Source organism: Seriola lalandi, unplaced genomic scaffold (genome assembly GCF_002814215.2).
Source record: "Seriola lalandi dorsalis isolate HSWRI2012SDOR001 ecotype SW California unplaced genomic scaffold, Sedor1 jcf7180002054889, whole genome shotgun sequence".
NCBI lineage: Eukaryota > Metazoa > Chordata > Actinopteri > Carangiformes > Carangidae > Seriola > Seriola lalandi.
Window position 1 is genome coordinate 1335387 of NW_019525441.1, and position 24907 is coordinate 1360293.

At 40.6% G+C, this 24907-nt stretch overlaps 1 protein-coding gene across 1 annotated transcript in view; it reads left to right on the top strand.

The window, feature by feature from the left end:
• The first annotated feature begins 1668 nt into the window (after positions 1 to 1668).
• The window catches only part of LOC111671920 (voltage-dependent calcium channel subunit alpha-2/delta-1-like), an 87706-nt gene continuing 64467 nt past the window's right edge, over positions 1669 to 24907 (top strand). The window contains exons 1-3 of the mRNA XM_023429167.2: positions 1669 to 2004; positions 16931 to 17012; positions 19629 to 19745. Coding sequence (XP_023284935.1) covers positions 1925 to 2004; positions 16931 to 17012; positions 19629 to 19745 — 279 coding nt within the window. The 5' untranslated portion in view covers positions 1669 to 1924. The remainder of the gene's footprint in view (positions 2005 to 16930; positions 17013 to 19628; positions 19746 to 24907) is intronic.

A 24907-nucleotide genomic window follows, 5' to 3' on the forward strand; every position in this document is an offset into this window, starting at 1 on the left:
CCCACCCCCCACCCACCTCTGAGCCCTGCCCGAGAGGAGGTCCCAGAGGAGCCGCTTTTGTATGAGTTATAGTGAAACCTGAGTTAGGGGAACATGGACAGCTATTTGCACAGTAAATCTATTTGTGTGATTCATCTGACAGCAGGTGAGCAGCACTTTGCCTTGTTTGTCTGCTCTGACCCTTCCTTGCCTCTACAGACATACACAAACAAGTAGATACAAATTTCACTCAGAAATAATAACTTTGGGGTTCCATAATAATAGAAGAGCTCTGAGGAAATTAGGCAGGGATTAGTTTTATATCTGACAAGAGGCTTTGGAGAGAAACTCATTAGAAAGTACAGTATATTCTTCTGGTATTTACCTTGCTGATTGTCCCAGCACAGGAAATGTCACTTCATATTAAGTTTGCCACAGCCCTCGGAGCAAGCAGAATTTATTATATCATTTCTGCATAAGCGGATGCACTGCAATGATGCAAAATTAAATGAGGGCTTATAACGATATACATAATAAAACCTAAATTTTTCTCATGATGATTCACTGAGTCTGACATGGACAACAGTTACTTGGAGGGCCTGGAAAACGCTTTCAGCAACATGTGACCAGACACAAATAAACCTGTCCTCATGTGCACTCACAAGTCCCACCTGGTTTGTGATGCGTCTTTATCAAGGATGCAGAGGAGGGAGAACAAAGCCCAGCAAAAGTCAGCTTTGGCAGGTTTCATTAGAGCTATGCATGTGAAGGAGGCAAATTTATGCTCCAAACTAAGAAATAATCTGTTGATGCAGGATTTTGACTATAGAGAAATAAAATTAATTCTAAGGAAACAAAACAAAACAAAGCATTCTTATTCATATTGGTTGTCATTTGCATTGTGGTGATCATCAGCTGGAGGTCGTATAAGGTTGATAAAGAGAGACCTGCCCATTAGTCTGAATTAAAACTAGACAGTAGCTACACAGGAAGGTGGCTGCATGGTATTGAGAGGTGCCGAGGCGGTTTTTGTGTCAAGTGTCCGGTGCTTGATAAGACTCCGACGGCGAGAGAAAACGTGCGTAATGTGTGGTGCTGCGTGTGGTGCTGTGGGTGGAGAGGGCGCCCGGAAACACATTTGTGAGTCAGGAACACAAACACAAAAAAACGCACACTGTAAAAAAAAAAAAAAAAAAAAAAATACGACTAACTAATCCACGCTTCAAATTGTTTCACCTAGTGTCATTTTAGTGTATTTTATAGGATCTATTTTTTTCCAATTTTGAGAGGATTTTCACATAAATATTGGTCTGGATCTCTATTGAAATGAGGCAGAATACAGCATCAGGGTCACTCCAGAGCCATTTAGAAAATTATGCTTAATTAAAGTTTAAAAAAAAAAAAAAAAGAACTTCAAACGCACAGAATATGAGCTGATCTCACCCACTTCAACTCACTTTCCCACGTGTGTAACAGTAAAGAACCTGACTGCTAAACGCTGGGTACGATGTTTTTTGCAGTGTGCGGAGTGGCACCGCTCCGCCGGCCAAGCTGAAGATCTAAAGGCGCCCTCCCCTTTTCTCCTTTTATTTTTTGACACACGCCATAGATCTGTGCTAATAGCCTATCGCAGTTTGAGGTACACACTCAACAGTCACACATACTCATATACACGCGCGCGCGCACACACACACACACACACACACACACACACACACACACACACACACACACAGTCGCTGAACCAAAAATAAGCACACTCCTCAACTCGACCGGTGGGGGGGGGGCATACCAGATGAGATTTGTTTCCAAACGCGCACCGATGGCGGTGTGAGGCGTTTGGCTGAGAAGTACGCACGGCGCGGTGGGATTGTGGAGCTTTTTTTTTTTCTTTTGTTCATCTTCTCTCTGTCTGGATCCTGGTCGAGGGGAAATAAACAAAGCCATGGATTACTCAATCTGCCTACTTTTACTCCTGTCAACCGTTTCGTCTGTGTCCACCGGACAATTCCCATCAGCACAGATGTGAGTACAGCTTCAAAAACAGCCTGTTGGCTTCTGAAAGTCGTGGATAATACGCTGTGTGTAGGAGAAATAACAGCCTGCTGTCATTTTTTACAGTCAGGATTTAACTTTTTAACAGTCTCAGCTGTAAAAATATATTAAAAGTAGCATTCAATAAGATTTACAATCCGTTTTAACTTTGTGAGTTGCAGTTGGTGGAACATGAGGGTTCCAGCAGAATGTGCTTCCTCCTTGCCAATTGATGATGATAATGATGATTGCATATTACTTTGGATACAACTTCACCTGGTCAAACATGATATTTAAAGCTGCTGTGCATTTGTTGCCAGCTTGCAGTGCTGTGACATGAGGCTTGCTGTTACATGAATCAGTCACCAGGAAGGTAGACTGTGGTCTGAATGTGGCTCAGAGGTTCCCAAACTTTTCCCCTTAGCATACCCACAGGACCCACATTTGAGAGCATTTGTGTGGATGAATCTGATTTATTTTTACACCACAGGGCAGTTGATAATGTGGCCGGAGAGGTAGCACTTGGGGAAGTTGAACCTGTGGTCAGAAATTTTGAAATAAGAGAGAGTGCAAACAAGTGTGTCTCATTTTGCTGCAGACCATGTGGGACAGTCTTCTTGTCAGCCAGGCTCCTTTGGAAAAACTAGCGTTTTTATAAGACTCAAACTCAGAGCTAACCATATGGTTTCTCAGTAGGTGCTTGTCTGCCAGTTTGCTCTGAAGTGTGCTCAGTTGTCACATATTGTGCAATAATCCATCTCCCTATAAATTTAACTGCACTTATTATTTCCAACACACAGGCCAGAAGTTCAGGTTTTCTCTATTATTCACTGCAAAAGTCCCAGTAGTCTTGGCTCCATTTACAGTCTGAGCTGAAGACTCCACTGATCCTGCAGGATGGTGACGACTTGGGCCATGAACTAGTGTGATAAACTGGAGATAACACTAGCTCGGTGGAGTCTGTCTAAATTTGACTCCCAACCTCTATATTTGCAGGGCAGCATTAATAGATGTAACAGATGATATGCCCACGGTCACAGGAATACAGTTCCCAAATTAAACGAACACATAGGTGTGTGAGCCTGTTCAGCCTCCGTGCTGCACCTCACACTTAATCAACAGGTTTAAGACTTTCCAGATGGTTCCAACGCAGGCAAGACTACAGCGTTTTTGGTTTTGAAGTCAGCCCAAGTACGGTCCTCCAGAGGGGTGGTGAGCCATGATGGCACTCAGCCTAATGGTGGAGTACAGTGATGTCAGACTAGCAGAGTGGCCTGCCCACTCCCTATATTTCATGGGCACTAAGTGGATTGATCTGTGGGTTGTGTACATGATATTCACACAGGCTTTGGCGAGCTGCAGACCCACTTTCATTGACAGTTGACTTGCTGTGTGGAACTGGCAGTCTGGCAGGAAAAACAATAACAAAACTCACAACAAGACTGGCAGGAGTTCTTCGTTAGGATTTGGAAAACTTTTAATTTAGGAGAAAAGACGATGCCAGTATCAGTCATGTTACATAGTCTGTATTTTGACATCTGCTTCTTAGGCATCAGTTGTAATCACAGCTGCTTCATTTAAAAGTTTTGCAAAAACCGGGCAAAAATGTTGCCGTCACTCACAGCGTCTCGTTTTTTTAACTGCAGCCAGTCTTTGTCTTGGTGTGCTCATGTGGTGATGGTGATGTTGAGTGACAAGCTTCAGGCCGAGTCCTCAAGGTGAAAGTCAGACAGAAACAGAGAAACTAGAAGGGCAAGGATGGAGAGACAGACCCAGCGTGTTTTGCTCGAGGAAATTCAGAAACATGGATGATTTAAAACAGACATTTACATAGAGTATGTGTAATCTGGCTTTGCCATGTAGTTTCTTTCTCTTTCTCTCACCTCCCTGTCTCATGGCTTGAAGTGTGACTGTATCTCTGGGCTCCATCTCTAACCTCACATGCCAGCATCTGTCTGCTTCAGATGTTCATGTCCCCTCTCTTTCCCTCAGCCCTCCCTTGCATCCCCTCTCACTCTCTTTCTCGTGCCTCTCCCTTTCCGTCTTGTTCATTCCATGTCCATCTTCTTTCCGTCCGGCTCCCTATGTCTCTTTATCTCTCTCTCCTCTCCTCTGTTCCTTGTTGCCTGAAGGCAAATGATTAACATCATAGAATCTGAATTGCAAAGTCTGATGTCATAGACTATGCCCCAGAGATCCTGGCGCCAGCTAACACACTGAGAGATCAGGGGAGATAAAAAGAAAAGATAGAGATGGAGAGAAAAAGAGACGGCAAGAAAATCCAGACTTGGCCTTGTTGATCCCGTATGTTTACTGTATAGCAACTCTGCTGCATGGATTCTGCATGGGTACAGTTTACTGTTAACAACATCTGAGCCACAATCCTGAGACATGTCCAAATCTTTGTGTGAGCACTTCCTGATGCATTGTGCTGAATTCAAACATTCAACCCAAGATGTCATCACCTGAGTCACCAACAGATATCTATTGTCTCCATCCTCCCTCTTTGTCCATGGTTTCTGTGGACAAGGATGCTCAGTTTCTTCCACTCCCACTTTTTTTTTTTTTTTTTTAAAGCTAACTAGATTTCATGCTCAACCAGCTAAAGAGCCATGCTTCTTGTGTTTGCGACCTCATCTCTGGCGATCAGTGGACATAATGTGAGGAGGCACTTCATCTGGACAGAGAGCAACATGGGCGGCTGTGAGCAGGAAGAGTATAAAGATACATACTCACAATGCACTCTGTTAGGTACATGTCGTCAACACTGTCCTCTACTAAATCCTATACCTTTTTATGAAGGTTGTAATGTTCAGTTTTTGTTGTTGTTTCAGAGAGGTGTTGATGAAATTTTATGATAATTTTAGAGGCTGCAGTTTGTGCAGTTTTTTTGGTGCTGTTAAACTGTGTTGCATTATAGAAAGAGGTGTGTCTATTGTTTAGACTACCTTCATTGATTTGAATGGGGTGGACGAAATAATAGGAACAAACTGATATTTTTACACTTGAAGATTGTAGAGGTGCTGGTAGGCTGGTTTTGTTGCCTTTGAACAGGGCCAGGCTAGCTGTTTCTAAGCTAAACTAACCAGCTGCTGAGTCCAGCTTCATACCGTATTTATCAGATATGAGAGTGGTATCATCATCTCTTCTAACTCTTAGCAACAAAATGAATTGGCATATTTCCCAAGACTATTGCTTTTTTTTTCTTAAAACAAGTGAGAAAACCTACCTCCACAGTTGGGCTGTTTACAATCCACCTTTGAGAATTTACTTGACCCAGGTTTAATTTCATTAACAAAAAGTTTGGTCTTCTGCCTGACTTTGTTTCATAGGATGTTTTGTGCCTGTCTTGACACTTGTTTCACCTCAGTGACCTGACACTGACAGTGGCCTGTAATGAATCTGGCTCAGTTCCCACTTGAAGCCACCCACATGCATCTTATTTCATGACCAAGCTCCCTCTGGCTCCTGTATGCCTGGACTCATTGCTACTGCACATTTGAGTAATAAAATGTAATATATTGCAACAATAAAAACTCTGTCAAATATAGAGATGAAGAAGATAACCATGACTCTAATCTGCCCCGCTGTGATCACACAAACACTGTAGTCATGATTTAAAAGTTGGCTTGCAGCACTGAAAACTTGGTAAATGCTTTTACATCCACATTTGCTTTACGTCATTGTGATGTCAGATGATTTGAACCTGAAAATGTGGCTGTTTCCCTGGAAAATTACACTGGCCACACTCACAGTGTCCAACACATTAGTCTTTGGTTATTATTTTTACAAAGTGAGTTTTATTTTTGTCAATGAAAAAAGCTCCAGGCTTTCTTTCCTGATTGAATCACAGAGCCTTGTTCTCTTGTGCCTTGATTTGGGACAGACGGAGGGATTAACAATGTCTCATCTAATATGATCAAGGGAATGAAAAAAGTTTTGTTTTTGTTTTTTTTTTTGTTTTGTTTTTGTTTTGTTTTTTTAGTTCATAACTTGGATTTCCCTTAAATTTTTATTCCAGTGCCAAAGATCTATCTTGTACTATGACAATGAAAATCCAGGGAGGTTCGAAGAGGATGAATCAAATGTAATGAGCAGATGGAAATGATCAGCTCAGGGCTGTCTAAGGTTTCCTTGGCTGAGATTTGCAACTCTTCGCCACAGGGGGGTTGGTGCTAGCAGGTATATTTCAGGAAGCATGCTCTTGCCTAGAGTCAAGCAGCTGGTGGGTTGTATCTGTTACACATACACACACACACACACACACACACACACACACACACACACACGCAAAAGTGCAAGATCTGTGCCCATGGATAATGTTTGCTCTCTGCTCTCACATCATTTTCTTTCCCTCTCTCGCACTTTTTCTCAAACCTTTCCCTCTTTTTCTCACTAATTTTCTCTCCTACTCAATCCCCTTTTCCTCCGTTGTTACTCTGGCTATATTTAGACAAGCCTTTGTCCGTGGGGAAGGGGCGTTGAGTGTCCTGACTCAGATGTAGCTAAAGATACAAGACAGAGGGCTGTAGAGTGGCTGGGGGCTTCCCATAAATCTCCCCCTGGCCTCTCCACTGACATTTTGTGGACCCCTTTGCTTATGTGTGGCCTCTGGGGGTTTCTTTAGTGTCTGGTTTAACTTTCTCATCCCAAGTTCCTTTTCGGCAAAACGTGAAGCATGTGTGAAAAGAAGGTCGGGGAGTAAAGAATCAACCCGGGTGTTGTACTACTTCCACATAATCCTTTGCCACATGGAAATTCCCAAGAATTTTCCATTACAGCGTTGCCAGGGCAACCTTGGGAATAGGAAACAGCTGTTTGGATGAGAGCCGTGTCTAGTACAGGAAGCACATCTGTATACAATAATAAAAAGCATAGGGAGTGTAGTTTTAAGGCTCTCCTTCCTTGTTTTGAGTTTTATTTATTTATAAGCCTTTATCACAAGTGCATATGTCTGACAGGGCGTTTCAGAGAAAGGGCTCTACCAAACTAATCAATAGTAAAGTAATACGACACAACACTGTAAAACACAAGATCACAAGATACAGAAGAGCAATTAGAATAGATTCAGGAGGTTGTTTGAGACTGAGATCTGAAAATCAAACCCTGTTTCTCATCTTGCCAGTTGTCACACAATGTTTTTGTGGCTGTCATCTTTTCTTTTAAGTTCATGTGCAAATATTTGTCTGTGGGTTGAGAAAATATTGCCACCATTAGGGCTCATGAAGACTTTTTTTATAACCTGCTGAATACACCAAAAATGTCTCATCAAGCAATAACAATAAGGTGCAGCTGTCATGAACAGAATAAAACAAAATAGTATTGTTAAAAATATTCACTCAAACTTTTTATGTCAACAGACTATATCCATCTGACAAAATAAATGCTGCCCAAGAATAGCTTGAGTTACATGAGAACATTAATACTGCTCTTATATCTGTACGCTAAATGAAGTTACAGCCAGACAATTAGCCTAGCTTAGCTTAATATAAAGACTGGAAACACGGGGAAATAGCTAGCTTAGTTCTGTCTAAAGCTACAAACGTAGCCCTCTAGCGTCCCAACAAAGTAAAAATTACAAGTTGTCATTTTTGACTTGCGCATGGTGACCTCCAGCAAGGGTAGCGTTGATGTATGGATGGATGGGTCGAGAGTTTGCTCAGAAAGTGTGAAGGTGACAGGGATGTGGAGGTTTAGTCATTTGAGCAGAGTTCAAAATGACATGTAGCAGGGAGAAAGGCAGCTGGAGGGGTGAGGATGAGTAAGAGGAAAAAATACACATTGTTAAATAGAAAAGCAATTTGGTGTTTTCTACTATTTCCACAATTGAAAGACTAAGGGAAAATATATATTTAAATAATTACACGGTAAGGGAAAAACCTGAATCTGCAAATACAAACTCTACTTCTATGTAGTGTTGTGCCATTTTCTCATGCATCTTTACAAGCTTTTTTACATTAGAGAGAGTGGTTTTAATCCATTGCTTGGCAATAGATTTAACATGCGAGTGCACCTACAACCTGCACCCCATTATACCTGGTATAAGAATGTGATCTGCATCCAGATACAATATCCAGAAAATAAACAAACCCATCTTGCCTTTGCCTTATATTTGTTACCCTCATTGAGATCGGGATGCAAGACTTGTCACTCGTCTTTATCTGAGACATTTTTTCAAGGAAATCTTTGCCAAGTTTTTCAGTGAGGTCCCGTCTTAACTAATATTCATTATAGAAGGCCAAAGGCAAGCATGTTTGATACCAAACTTTGTTGAAAGATTGTATGTTCACACCGGAAGTATGATATTAATTTAGCTGCTGTTGTCGTGCTTTAGTCTAGTATGATGCTGGAATTTCACCAGCAGGTGTGATTGCTCCGCAGCGAGTACAAACACTTGCAGGTGTCACAACAATTCTGTTCCCTCTGACTTAATGTGACCGGACACCTGTGGGGAGAGGTGATACAATGGGAGCTGTTAGTTCTGTCAGGATGTATATGCCGTTTGACACGGAGGGTGTGGACGAGACAGACCAGGCGCTAGGGGGACGGCGAGTCAGTCCCAGCTAGCCCCCGTCCAGAGTGTGAGGTCAAACGTGGGCAAGGGTAGGAAGATAGACAGACCCCCGGCCCTCTGTGGCAGTCTGGTGTTGCCAGTGGACACACTGAAGCAGTGCTCAGATATCCAAATGGTCTGGTGTGGCATTGTTGAATGAATGAATGAATGAAGAAATGAGTGAAGAAATGAATGCCGTACCTTTTTAGTAATTCAATTTGCCTTTCATTCAAAGGTGGAAAGTAGAGAGGAGATGAGAATCATCAAACATTGCGATTACAGGAAATGAAGCATGTCTTAACCAACCACTAGGGCGCCACAAAGCCTCTGTTGCAAGTTCTAGGATGATCTCTCTCACTGGGCAACATATAACTTGGAGAATAATTATATCCTAGGACACATTTTGTTGTTTTGTTGCCTTATTGAAGATTTTTAGACCAAAATATGAGAATGTTTTATTGGCAAATGAAGGGTTAGTCACTTGAGTGAAAAATTTGCTCTAATCTTGGGATTTTATGAAGCTACTTCCTAAATGTAAAAAGATAGCATATTGCTAGCCAGCTACAGAAAATGTTGACATCTGTATAGTTCACTGTCAGTCCAGCAGTAAGATTTGCGTAAATAACGCAAGGGGAAAAAAATATGCTCCACATATCATCTTGCCATTCAAAGCTAACTAATTGCTAAATATTTAGGTCACTAAGTACGGCGGGTTAACTGGGAAAGCAATTTGTTCAGAGCTTCTAAAATTGATTATTTTCTTCCTACTGTGGATTATTGTCTTTTACCAGCACCTGTGGTGTAGCTTAGAAGTTAAACCGAGCATAATGAGTCAATATGTGGCTGTTTGTGTCTGGCCAAACGTCACCTGTTAAATCAATCCCACTCAGCTTCCAGTAACCCACACCTGCTCTTTCTGTCCATGATTGCCCACCAGCCCCACCCTACTGTTTGATAATGATCTCATACAACGTCTAGTCAGCTCTTCCACAGCTGTAATACAACATAACACGCATAAGTGCTTGATAGAGCGCAGAAAATACTGTTGTCAAGGCTTCACTTAAACACAGCTCTTCAGATCTAGGCAGGGGGCAGCGGTAAAATGCTCTGACTGACTTGCTAAGAGGAAAATGGTAGAAGAGCGGCAGAAACATCAATAACATCTTGCCATAGAGGATAATGAGGCTGCGAGGCATTTACAAAGCCTGCAATTATGGTGTTATTGACCTCAATAAAGGAGAAGATATCATCACTTGTCTCCTTTGTGCTACGTGGTGACACATGTGAGAGGAGGGAGAGGGGAGGAGGACAAAGGGAAGAAATTATAGCATTTATATTAACATTGTATGTTAATTTAGATAGAAATAAGGAAGCAATAGGTGGAAAGTGAGGCTATTAAGTATGTGGGGTTTGTAAATTGAAACAGCAAGTTATCAATGGATAAGGATAAAAATGAAGAAGCGCTCCAGATTTCCAGTTTTAGACACAACAGCTAACAGATAGTGGAGTCGGAGAGGTGGAAGGAAAGTGATACATTTACACAAGAAGGATAAAGGCGCTGTGAGAAAGGCAGAAAGAAAAAGATGGGCACATGGGCAGAAAGTCACTTATTGTCTTCTACAAAGCTCTGTCAGGCTCGCTGCTTATTAGGCGCCTTGCTTCATAGTCAGAGCTCTTATTAGCTATTCCCCAGTGGCTCAATTACATCCAAACTGCCATCCTCAAAAATCCCTATCTTTTTTATCCATCTCCTCTGCTTCCTGTAATGGTGTAAGCCTGGTCTTTCTCTAAGAACAGATTAGAAGCCTAAATTGCTACTATTAGAGAAGGATTTAAGGTTTCAAACTGTCTTCTCGTGCTGGAAACCATGACTCCACAACATGATAAGATAGGGGGTGGAAAAAAAAAAGGGTGTATGCTGCTGGATGCTTCCTCCATGACGGTTTCGATGGTATTAAGAGATCAAATATGGACCCACGGAATGGGTCCTGAGTATAAAAACATGAGGATGTTTACAAGATGAGAGGGTGCTGGAGTGGAAACTCTGAGATTGGATATTGAGCCCTGGATTCTTGCGGCTGCTCGCACACAGGCATGTTGGGCCTTGGAGCCGGCATGAAGCCGACTTCTCTGTGATTCAGTCGGAACGATGGAGCGTCCAACATCTCTGGATCAATATTCAGGACTTTATCTCGGCTCAGAGTCTTTACATGGCATGAGGTTTATCCCTTGGCAATGAAAAAGGGAAACAGGAAATACTAGTTATAAAGTTTTGGAAATAATAAGTGTGACAACCTCTGCTGCTGAATGACAAAGTAAGGTTATTGTGGTGGAAAAAAATGTATGCACGCTCTCCCTGGATGTACTTCCTTCTCTTCCCCTGTTGATCAAGGATGTGGCACACACTCTGCATGCAATCATACTATTAATACCATGAGAAACTCAAGTTGAGATGAGAAGACCTGAAGCAGATACTCCCTGCTAACTAGTGAGACCACTGGGAAAAAAGTGTTTTATGACAATCTGTTCCAATACTTTGACAGCCCAGAGCAGACAGTCTACATGGTATTTATTTAAAGTTGTGCTGCTGCTTTCTTTCTAGTAAGGACGTAGAAATAAGTTTGGTATGAAAGCACACACGGGAATCTTGAAGGTAAATCTTTCTCAATCTTCTCTCCACGAACTCCATCTGGGAACCATGTTTTAAAGTTGGATTACAAACTCTTCTTTTTGTCTAAACCTAGAATGGAGGTAACTTTCATTGGAGTAAAAGAAGTAGAAACAAAGTGTTAGTCAAGGACAGTGTGAGTTCAGTTTATATCTAAAGAATAATTCTGGTTCAGTAAAACTTGGATCGTAATGTCATAGTGTAGTTTCCCTGTTTCACGGTGTCTGTGATAAACATTGTAATAATTAGATCTGCAAACCTAGTAACATTGTTACAATGAAGTGTGCAATTGAGCAAAAAATGAACGGTCAGTGGATCAGACAGGTTATAAACAAGCCAGCAAGTGTGCACATCCAAAATGTTAATAGTCCCTCATCATGCGGGCAATCCAGAAAAACTGTGCATGTACAACTATGGTAAGAAGGGTCGGTGGGTTAAACCAGGAAGTGGGTCTATAAACTGTGATAGATGTTTACAGCAGAGATCTTGGGTAATTGACAAAAAACAGCCAACCACAAGCTCCATTAAGTAGCTGGTCTACAGCTACTTTATCACACATTCGTCCTCAGCAGATAACGACTTTGTTGCATTGGAAGTTGAGATTGAAAGCATAAAAAAAAAACATAAGCAAACAGTAGAATGATTATGCAAATTTTGAGACCTCGGAAACAGCAACTGACAAAAATGGGCCTTAGCTAAGATTACTTTTGTTTTAGTCAACTGCTCTTTTCAAGGTCAAGAATTAACTTTCAGTCTTAAAGTTTGCATAATCATTGAACTGTTTGCTTTGGTTCTCTCTTCCAAAAGTCTGTTTTTTTAAAAAAAAAAAAAAGTGTGATTGTCTCACTGTGTCTCTTCCATCTGACATCTTTATCCTTTAAATAACTTAATAATTGCAAAATATGAATTGCATCAGCTCTTGTTTTAACTTGAATTATCCTTCCATCTAAATGTTTTCCTGATATATTGAACCCAAGAGATTTCAATATTTATAGTTTCGAGCATTGAAGCTTATTCCTTCCCTGAGCTGATTGTCCTACAAGTGTTTTAACTCTGCTTAGAGTGTGTTACACAGCTAACAGCCAGAGGCTGTGGTTTTGAAGTGTAGAAACAGAGGCCTCGCACACAGCTCGGCCGAGGGGGTTAATGTGGTCAGAAGTAAGACAGCAGTGCTCTCATGCTGAGTCATCTCTCTCTATTCTGGGATTGTGACCACTTCCCTGTGTTCATCCCTCGGATTGGACAGTCTGCTCCTAACTGGCAAAGTGACAATATATTGTTTTGTTTTTTTGTAATGGTGAGTCAGGGTGTTCCTTGTAAATTGGAGATCAGGTTTCCTCCCCTGTCTAAGATGTTGCTCTTTCTTTTTAATTCCCTTTATTTTTGATTGTAAAAAAAATGTAGACAATGATTTTCATCATTAACCAGCATTACACCAACTTCAAAATAATACAATCATCAAATTTCACATATTTCAAATCTAAACTGAACAGTATCACCGCACAGAAAGAACAGCCAATTCACCAAGTATGTAATGAATTAATCCTGCATCCGTTTGTTGTTGCCCATTTTGGAGCATGGAAATGAGCTATAAACACAATATTGACATAATCTGATAAAGTTGTTTTGGCGAATCTTTTATCAATTCCTCTGCATATTCAGGTGTTAATTTGAAGTTTGTTGAACCAAAACAGTAAAGTTGTGGGCTGCAAATCAAAACAACGAGCTAAAAAATGTTAAAATGGAAAAAACAATTTGCAGTCAGGTGATAATTCTCTGTAGGTTTTTCACTACAAGCACCACTTGTTACATTACACACCGCCATTTGATGCATTGTTTGTACAAGAATATTGATAATTGCAGCTTTAATCTTCAGTCTAAAGTTATAGCTGCTGTGCTCAGTTTGCTGTTATTCTTTGGTTCATCACTCTAAATGGTGAGTTAACACTGATCCTAAACACGCACAAATGGTTCACACCCACTTCATTACATTAAGAGCTTCGTCAAAAGACCTGCACCTGTCCTGGTGACCTTTGACCCTGGGCAACCCCCTACTGCCCTCTAAAAGACCCAGTGCTCTGGTTACATACAGGCATCGACACCCGCATGTAGGCGTACAAACACACACACATACACGTGACAGCTGGCCTAAAAGAGGCAGCTTCTCTTCCAGTCATTAGAGTGATGGGAGGCTCAAATGAGAGGGGGGGGGGGGGGGGGTTGGCTAACAGGCTGGAAGATTTTCTGTGTGTGCGCCAGAATTTGGCCAGATGTGGAAGTAGCATCTAACAATCGTGCTGTATATGGGCCAGACTCTCAGCATGTGGCATAAGTATAGGCAGGCTGTATTTTTCTACCTGGGTATCCTTCATTCAATATACAAGCAACTACCTTGGGAAGGAAAATTGTTTTAATGTTATTGACATTTGAATGTCATGTGTCCAACGTCTTGAGTGACAAAAGTCCAACACAATGATTGTCTTGTCTCATGTTATGCCTCATTGATCCAAATTGAATAATCAGTTATTGAGACGCAGTATAATCGCGAGTAGGCTGTGCTTCGGTACTTTGCACAGTTTCACAGATTCAGTGTTTCTGCTAGGACTTTTGTCAGCAGCAGGGGTGGGGTCCTGATGGCCAGTCTCACTGATGGGTTTGGAGTGGTGCCCGTGTAGTACGCCATCAATCAGAGTGAATATCAGTAGGAAATAAAACTCCATCCAACTTACCAGGTTGCTGAAGTAATTTAAACAGAAACATGGTGGATGAAAGTGAACATTTGGTTGATGGTGAGACACTGATGGTGCAACTTCATGTATTGCACGTCAACTTCTTTGCTAACATTTAATTTGTAATATGGTATCAGGTTGTAACTGTTTGTCGCTGTCCGCGTGGAATAACCTATACTGGTTATAAGTTATTTATTACAGTATTCCTGATAAGTAACCCAAATACTGGAAACAGCTATCAGTGTGTTGGTGTAATGCTCTGAGCAATAAAATACAGCACATATTCTTCCATGTTGTTTCCACAGTCCGACTTAAAAGCACATTAACACATTGAAGTCGGAAGAATGACTTCCCTCTTTCTCTCTCTCCTTCTCGCCTCACCCGGTTGTCACCAACCACATGTCCCTACTGCATAGTTTCAAATTAAAAGCCTTCTGTATAGTTGTGACATTGCAGCAGCGGCAACGTATATAACAGAAAAACTGAGATTTGAAAGAATGAGTGACCACAGCTACCAAAAAGGACAAAGCAAGTTGAGGAGAAAAAAGGAGCTTCAACAATTGCCTGTCAGAAAAACGGTCTGCTTCATAAATGGATGATATTAATGACTCAGTGAGACAAGTGTGAGAGAAAAGAGGCTTGTATCGCCAGCAGGTCTCACACTTGGATGAGTTTCTCATGGCTCCTCTCCTTTCGAGCCCTGCAGTCTGCCACCACTGTATCCGAATGGCTCTAGATGGCTCACCAGCCATTTTGGAGGCTTCCTTCCTTTCCCCGTCGACCCCTCCCCCTCAGATTTCCCCAAGGATTATGATGCTATCTCATTTTCCCATTTTCTGCTCCAAGTTTCCATCCTCTCATCAAATACACATTCTTTGTTTAAAACCCCCTTTTCCAATGTCCTTCATCTGCTTCTATTCTTTAAGACACACATAATCAGTTTTTTCTTTATTTATGAGGAAGCCACACACTCTGGTGTTATGCAGGGATTGTATGCTTTTGACTGATAAGAGGAAGATGGTTATTTGTGGAAGTTGGCTAATCAGAACACTGCTTAGCCTTTCAGTTTTTACCCAGGAGATTGTATTAAACCAAGATCAGAGAGATTTCAAAATTCCAGCACAAAGTAAGCAAGTGAGTTTTATTACATTACAAACTGACCTCGTGCAGGAGCTCCAAGCTGCTACAGACAAGTGAGGGCACTAATCACTTCTAACCACAATTACTGTAGTTAGGCATTTTAGCATAACTGTCCTCTCCTTATCAGGGTTCTGCAAACACAGACTTGGTGTCGGCTAGGTCATGACAGAGCTGTCACTATCCAGAAATGACATACTAAGTTTGTGTAAGGATGTGTGTTCTGCAACAGTAAATGTGTCACACTTACATTAGATTTGATGAGAACATGCTGTGATACACTTAGAAAAGGGGGTAAAAATATATTGAATGAGTGGACAGATAATGAACATCAACTTATCACCCACAAACAGACACTCACTGTATTTTCCTATTAGACAGCTGTTGGAAAGCCCCACCCTTCTTGCTTAAGGCAAAATGGGCACATTTGGAAAAGCATAACAACCTCACCTGCGCGCTATGGTTAGTGGACCTTATCTCAACCATTTTAAAGCAATCTGTAGGAGATTATATCCTCGTATTTTCCCATATACAGTATACGTGTGTTTGTGGATATGCAGGCACATAATTGTGACTTGGGGGTCCAAAAGGTTATGTGCTGACACTAGGCACACCCTATATCTGTCCTCTGCCACAAGCAGCTGTCTCTCAGAAGGCTAAATATACTATGTGGCTGTTATGCCACACATTTCCAGCATGAGCTAACCCTGCTCACATTACACTGTATTTTTTAAATAAGATAACATAGACGGGGTTCATGTGTCATAGGCCCCTTAGCAGTGTGGAAGGTGAAAAGGTTAATTTACACTGTGGGGGAGAAAAGGCAATTTTCTTTATGGAATATGTCATGTATTTTTTATTGGCTGTTGTAAAGGAGCTGGTGGAGGGTTTGAAGATGCACTTACAGTGTATTGTTTTCAGCAGGTTCAGAATATTTTATTTACCATTCAGCAGCAGGACGTTGACGCAAGTATTGTGGTTGTAAAAGGGATTTTATTTACTGTGGACCTTTTTTCCCAAAACCTTGAACTATTTCTTTGAAGGGCAAATTGATATGTAATCAAGAGTTTTGTTACTGCCTAAATAAAGTAAGTCTGCCTCATTCATTTTTAGAAATGAACATAAATAACTTGTGGGGTGTGTAGCCGTGTCACGTCTCACCTGCCATGTAAAGAGATTCATCAGTGTTTTGACAGTTAGTGGGTATGGTGGGCTTGGTCTCATATAGACTCCACGCACACTCGTGCACACGCACACATAAACTGAACTGAACATCAAGTGTTCCCTATAAGGAACTAGTGTCCTGTGTACTGGTTAGATATTAGGGACATTACATAGAGATCATAGCATAGTACAGGTTAATGATGCTGAGCTTTTTGAAATGCAGCAACGGTAAATAAGTTTTTATTTGAGTAAAGAAATTATAGATACGTTCTGATCTTACTAAAAGCGTGTTAAAGTCATATAAAAACAAACTCTAAACCCTGATAAATGAAAATTTGTCTCTCTCTTTTATATCTCTTTCCCTTTCTGTGCTCTTTCTCTTTCTCACTCCAGAGGATGTGACACTCTCATGCTGACAACTATGAATAGCTCTCACCATAATGCACAGCCCATGTGGAATAGAGCAATGTATTCACTTGGCTAAGCATTATTATTTCATGCTTCCATTCCCTATGCTTTTTTAGCATATTGTTATGGTAAGGAGTATAAAGCTCACTTCAGGTCATGTGATCACGGGGGTTGTATTCAGACTGTGCAGGCCGTTCAGGAAGCTTTTTGTTGGATGAGATCTGACTGGCTAATTGATTCTTATTTGTGTGTTCTCAGGGTAAAGGAATGGGTGGACCAGATGCAAAAAGAGTTGGTCACATTAACAGACACGGCCAGTGGCCTGCAGGACCTCATACAGGTAAGCAAGACTTAGTGTCACATACACACACACACTGATTTAAACTGTTGCAGCAAAGTGTGAAATTTGAATTCCTTACTTTCTGTGTAAGGAAATATACTGTGATGGTGCAGCTATTGTGCACATTTTTCAGTGGTATGGAATGAAAGCAGTTTTTTGAGTGGAAACAGCACCTAGGCTTCAGGGTTTTCATGGCAGCAGTTGACTGACATTCGAGGGTTAGCATTGCTAGGGGACACACTGTCAACTCCTGTGGTGTGCTACTGACTATAGTCCTGTAAAGCTTATGTACATTGATATAAGAACCTTATTTCCCCTTTTTAAGCTATCTTAATTAGCAGAATCAGGATAAATAATAATGATAATAATAATATTAATCAATAAACTAAACATCAGCATTAGTTATGTATCATTTCAGCTAGCTTCCCCTTAACACCATTAACATTTGGAAGGGCCCACTGTGCTATTCAGTTTGTATTCTGCTTAGAAATTAGAAACTAGCAAACTAGGTTAAACTAGCTTCCACTGGGAAAGTGAAAGGTAGTTGGCCTAGTCGCTAATGTTAGCATAGATTCCAACTTCCTTTTTTCTTTTTTTTCTTTTTTTATTTAAACACCTGTTGTACTGTCAAACTCCCACATACTCACTTCTGTATTAATCCCACATACTACCCTGTGATTTGAGTAATGTAGGGAGTTGTCAAATCACAAATGAGAATAATGGGTAAATTTGGCACCCAAAGTTGGTTACTTCAATTTGGACCAAAAAAAGTAGGTTGCCCAAATCAAAACAAACACCAAGGGTATACTGATGTCTGACTTAGCTAAATGAATTTTAATTTCACCTTAAATAAATCACAGATTGAGTATCGACAAGAATCATCATGTGCACTTTTTGTCACTTCTCTCGCTCTCATTAAGGCTCCTTGCACGACCTCAGTTGTCACAAGACATCACCAGTCTATATATAGAAGTTTCTCATTACACATAGCACGGCATCATTTCAGTCTGCCAGCCCAATGTACACGCTCAGATAAGATCAACGTCACAACCATACTCCGATGGCCATAGTCCCTGCACACACTCATGCATAAGCTCATATCTGACAAAGGAGAGGGAGCCTTTTAGATCCACATTGATTGACATGATGCATCTAGCACTTTTGCTCCTCATTCACCTTGAGAATATAATCAGTCAGCTGTAAAACATCACTGAAATCATTATAAAGCATGTGTTTATTTGATGTGGTGACATGGCTTGTCACCAGAAATGAGAGTTAAACATATCTGGCAATATTTTGTGTAACTGAATCCGTTTAAATTGTTGTTGTAACAGAAGATGAAGCTTTTCGGGACTCCCCTGTTTAAACAGAGTGTACTGTACACAGCATGCAGAATTTAAAAGGGAGTGTTATGCAGCTTGCACGTTAATAATACATGTGAGGAATTATCCAGATTGCTTGGATGGATGAAGACAAATACATGCACGCGCCTTAGTCCTGTGGTTTGTATGGCGGACAATAAAATTCCTCTAGGCTGCTAAATAATTGGCTGTTTGGCATTTGTGTTTCTTATATCTTTTGCTGGAGCATATTCCATAGCACAGTAAATGGTCTACTTACATAACCTGACATTGCAATTTAATCAGTGGACGCCTAGATTCCTTTTTTATTCATAGTACTTTGGTCAGTGAGATCTGGTGAAGAATAGAAGATGACCACTGATGCAGAGTAACACTCTCGGCCTCAGACACAATAAGTCTGTGGATGGAGAATATCTGAACACTGAGAAAACAATCCTTTTGATAAATGATCACATCTGTACTGCACATTTTTATACGATGACCTCATGATGACCAAGTGGTTATCCTGGGATCATCCTTTCCAGGAGAGCTAAGGTTTCATCCTTGTGAGGGCATGTCTGGTGAAAGGGGAAGAATAGAACTTCAGTGTCAACTTATGTTTTGCGCTACATGTTTGTTTTCTGAACTTAATGTGAAAATATTGGCTTTGTAAAGACAACCCCTGTTTTTTTTATTTTTTTTTTATTTTTAAGCATCACACTTCAATAATAATGTAATAGCCCATTTAAGTACCCATATGCTGCTTACTGCCCCTACCCTGGGACCTCACCTTTCCCTTCCCACCTCCCATCATCATGTGCCAACAGAGCTTCAGCAAAAAGTTTAATCTGGCTCAAGTTTTTGATGCAACTCAAGGCAAAAAATGAGTGGGTCAATGAAGTACTTTCTGTTTGTATTTATTGAAGGGATAAAATGCCAGATTGTTAATTTTTAAAGAAAAAAGTGTTAAGTGCACATTCTTAGTTGAAAACTGTCTACCATAAATGGGGTTGTCATGACAGCTTTTTACAATTTTTCTAAACTGTTGTAACCCTTCAAACTCCTGACTCTATTACTCAAACTGGCCTTCCTGAATTGTATTTCATTAACCTGCTATTGTTTTTTTTGTTTGTTTTTTTGTTTGTTTTTTTATGTATGGACATTTCATTCAGAAGGTCTGGTTACTGATTAAGTCTTAACAACAAAGATGTATGGATTTGTTCTGTTGAATTTCTGCTTATGTCTGACCCTTTCTGTTCTCTTGTGATTGTCTCAGATATATAAAACACACAAAGCTCACTTCAGCGTGGAGTTCAACAATGCAACGGCACTGGTGGGGGCGGCTGCGGGGAACATAGAGAAACTGCTGGCTAACCGCTCCCAAGCCCTAAAGGTCAGTGTGATCTCCTAACACAAAATTACCTTGTGGCAACCCTGATACTTCTAGGAAATCAATGAAGTGGAGGATGAGGTTTGGTTATTGCCTCTTTGGTCGTAGTGCCGTGATACTTATTTGTCATCAACCTGACCCTTAAGAGGTGTTTATTTTATAGTTTGAGATAGGAACATATAGCTAATACAAATTCTAGATTTTTTATTTTTTTTGTAAAATCAGGTCTAGCATCTCTCCTAGCACAGTGGCCAGAGCCCAAGGAAACGCACAGAAACAATCTGCTTCTCCTCATTTCACGTCAGAACAGACACTGGAACACAGCCACTGCTTCAGGCCATCCACTGATCCAATATAAGCAGACATCCTCCAGCCAGATGACTTAATTCAAAGTTACCAGTCTGGGTTGCTACATGCCAAATGACGATAAAAAAAAAAACTCCATTGTGTGTGTATGTGTTGCATCACTTTTTGCTGTGTTGTGCTGGAGGAAAAAAAAATGTCACGACCATGTTTAATCTCAACTTTCAGGAAACCTTTGTCTTTCCTGTGACCACTGAGGCCTATCGCGTCCTAATACCTAATCCATACTGGCTGCTTTCGTTGGTCATTTGTCTGAACCGAACACAAGGGAAATGTTACGAGGGCTACACTAGCCAAATGCTTTCATTTTGGAATAAAGTGTTCCTGACAGTGTTCGCCACATGTAGCTGAAGTTTTCTTTGTTGAATGGCTTACCAAACAATTGGTTGTGTCAGATTTGGTTCCATTGTTGTTTGTGTGAACCTCACAGAAAACCTCTAGTTAAACTGGTTTATGTAGTACAACCTTTTGGCAAACCACAGAACACCTGTAAGCTACAACATAACATGTTTTAAGCCATGTTGGCAGTATAGCTCTAAGCAATGCAATGTTGATAAGTTGGGACTGTCCACCACCTTTGTCCAGACTGAAATAACTCAACTCATACAGAATGTTTGGAAATTTTGTGCAGACATTCCTGGTCTCCAGAGGATGAATCCTGCTTCCTTTTTTGATCCCCAGACTTTCCCTCTAGCACCACTAGCAGGTTGACATTTTTCACTTTAAGTGAAAAGTCTATTACTATTGGATGGTTTGCCTGGAAAGTCATCCATTGTGCCCAAGGGGTGAAACCTAGTAAATTGATGATCACCAGGCATTTCATCTATTGCAGGTCTAGTTAAAGGATTGGCACAAACTTTAGAGTAAACATTCATGATTCCCAGATGGTATTCCTCAAGCACCACCAAGAGGGTAACGTTTGTGGTTTTCAGTTAAATGCCTCAACAACTGTTGATTGGTTTGCCATAAAATTTGGTGATGAATTGTAATAACTTTGGTGATTCCTTAAGCTCTTCTTTATCACCAAATACCTACAGAACTAATGACATTCCCATGAGCCTCAGTTGTACTTTGTGTTAAGTGGCCAAAATAAGCATGTTAGTGATGATGATGGACAAGGTAAACATTACCTGCTTCAATATCAGCATGTCAGCATTGTTATGACATTAATGTTAGCATGCTGATGTTACCAGCCTAAGTAAAGTCTCACAGAGCTGCTAGTGTGGCTATAGATCCTATAGAGGACAAGAGGTCAAATAGATCCCTACAACTGCTCCTTAGTTTACTCTCAACAGTATCTGGCCAACTAAATTAGGATCTCTGGGCAATCCTGGTCTCAATCACTCTGGCTCTGAGAGCCAGAAATATCCAATTAAAGCCTGACAGACCGTTGCCATAGTTACGTTCTCATTGATTAGCCCATCAATCCAACTGAGCGTTTTGTTTTTCTTACATCCCAATAACTGCCAGGGGATGAGGGACAATTAGTTTTTGGTGTTGTTGTGTCGCACCTTGGGAGAGAAACACGACTGCTTAGTGAATTGATAGCAGCAGAATAGAGTTGTTAAACTGCAGACTCTATTCTTACATTTCATCAACACCATCTGCCGTGTATTTCACCTGCGCAAGTTAATGGCAGTTATTTAGCTCTTTGGTGGAAATGTGAAAACACTGAGGGAGGCAGTGATGATGTTTGTTTTTTTTACCAAACACCATATGCTGTTATTCTTTGTTCTTTTCAAAAACTATATTTACTTGTCACTGGATTAGCATCGAAGAGGAGATGGCTCATTGTGGTCTCATGTCTACTGTAAATGGCGTTCTGGGTAATGAAGTGGAATTGAGCCAGCGTTAAGATGATCAATTTATGTAGGTTAATAGTCACAGGGTCCACTTAGCGGTATCATGACTCAAAATGGAAGTAGGGAAAGGACAACTGCAGCATCTGTAATGTTCTTGACCTGACCGGCACTAATCTAATACAGTATTTCTGACTTGCCACCATGAGTATCCTCCCTGCTTTGTTTCCTATCATCCTCTCTTCCTCCTCTGTCTTTCATCCCTCCCTCTTCTCCCTCTGTCTCTCCCTTATTCCATTTGGAAGGGCTGATTACACACAGCATGAAGTGATCATGTAAGAGAACGATTGTGTGAGAGGTTATAGCTTTCTATCTGTGTGTGAGAGAAAGAGAGAAATTGAATGGCCTGATGTGTATGAGAGAGACACGATGATGAGTGGAAACCGAGCAACAGTGGTAGGAAGTCCATGAGAGCATAAAGCCACACCATACAAAAGACTAGAAGCCTGTTGCAGACCTTCCATCTATCAGGATCTTAGCCTCTTGGTACACTATTCAACAGGCAGCACTCAAGCAGTACTTCAACTTTATGAGCCATTCAACTGAGCCAGTGTGTCATTAGAAACTGAAAAACAGAAAATGTGCACAGGTGCATAAAGAAACGATACTTGTACATCAAATTCTAGTTATTTTGTCATTAGATACTGCAAATGGCATTTTTGGCAGCCCCATTTTCCCTGAACGTGTCCCCTCCATGAAAACAGCTGAGCACTGCAGGAATACACATTCAACCCAAATGACATGGGAGTAGCAGAAGCATGGCATTACCTCAGCCACGGTTCCCAAGCAGCGATGGGAGAAGTATTCAGATCCTTTTATTTTAGTAAAAGAAGTAATACAACAATATAAAGTAATGTAATACAAGTAAAAGTCCTGTATTTAACAATTTACAAAAGTGAAAGAAAAGAAGTAATTAAGTACAGTAAGATGTATTCAAAGTAACAAAAGTAAACAAATGTATGTTATTATATATCATAGAAGTCAATGAAATAAACCAAGAAAGAAAAACATAAATTGCCGCAGGTGATTTATGGAAAACGCAGATTTTAGAAAACTTGACATTACATGAGTGACTGAATGATTTGGTGCCATGACATGTTTTAGAGGTTTATCATATGTTTTGTTTTGTGAAGTAAAGTACAAATGCCTCTAAATGGTAATTACTGTAAGTATGGTACTGTAGTAAATGCACTGCATTTCACCTCTTGCTCTAAGGAAAATCTAAGGAAAAGAAAGAAAAAAGTATTTTTCTTACACGAAATTTATGTCTTATCTGACATTTCTCAAGTCTTTGCTCATTTCTTGAGAAATGCTGGGTGCCTCTTCAGGCCTCAAAGAATCCTCCAAATGAAACCTTTTTGAAAAAGAAAAGTCAATACTTGATTCAGCTGTTCACAGCATGTCCACACTCCATATGACCATAACCTGTGATAATGGCTAACATTTTAAGAAGTGGTCTACAGGCCAAATACAGTATATAGCATCACTCATATTGTAAGTCAGAGTTGGTAGCATCTTGGTTTTCATGTTAATTGCCATAACACTCTATTTTGGTGAACATTGTTTAGCCCAGGCTGGAAAATTTATAACTTATAGTCAACTCATACTCTTTACATAATGAAGTTACCCTCTGGTTTCTATAGTAACCCATGCTCTCCGTGTCTTTACTGTTGTGAAATGAATTGTCCTACATTTCCCAGACTGCATTTCAACAACATCTACTATTTCATATGCATTTTTTTTCCTGTTGACGCCACCTATTGCTCAATATACAACCAGTTTTCATTATAAACTAGAGTGGCTGCTATAGATGAGATATTTTCTTTCTGTTTTCTGATTGATTTTCATTATGATGTGACATTTTCTGTATCACACCACTACAAACAAAATGTTTAGGGGTTGAATTTTCCTTTGAGTCGGTTGAATACTGTAAGACACCATGCCAGAGCATTTTAAAACCCACTGAAATCTTCTGTATTTCCTCCCCTTCAGCTGTACAGTTGAAGCTGTGTTGTGCTTGAAATAGGCAGGAGAGATACCGCCTCTCTCACTGGTGGCATTTCTCCTTCCCTCTCACTAGGCCAACTTGTCTCCTCAGGCTATGCTTTTGCAAGTGTTTATGTGTTTGTGTGTGAGTTTCCCTGGGCGTATGTGTGTGCTCCAGCATTTGTCAGTGAGCACAATCCCATTAGAATGATGGCTGCTGTCATTAACTTAATCAGGGGCCTGCTTGGATTTGCTGTCTGTCAATCTGACACCGGCCCATCCTGTCACCTCAATTCAGTCGCTGCGTTTGACGCCGGTGCTCCCTTGACATGCAATCTCTCAAATGTTGGCAGCTGTGGCTACTTAGAGGAAGAGAGGTTTTTCATCACAGCAAACAATTTATAGTACGGATCGTTTATATGTCACACTCACAATGTCTGTCAGCTGTTTAATGCAAGGTATTGGTTGAGGCAAAATGTATAGATCAGTACATTCCTTAACATTGTCACATATGTAACACAAATGTTAATTCAGAGGAAAAGTGTCAGGAACCAAAACAGGAAGTAAAGCAACATGTTAAGTTTGCAAAATAAGACTATGACAGTTAAACATCACAGCAACACTTAATAGGAATGTGAAAATATACCCAATTTACTCCAGTGAAATCAAATGTATTAATACCTTATGTTGGTATTAAATGTGTTTTAACCTGTGATCTTCAAAATAAAAGTCTCTCCTTATTCATTGTAGGAATTTACAATTGCTGCTGATAATTTGGCTCAGTGGATTCACAACTTTTGTGGTTCAGTGTGCCTCCACAGTCCTGTCTGATGAGCTTGAGCACCGTGCTCCTTCAGTAGATGGGATGGCTTCATAGCATTTCAGCTCAGAGAGTGGTGGATGTGGTGAATCCATGGCTACACATGTGGATCCATAAAATACATGGTTGTTGTGGAA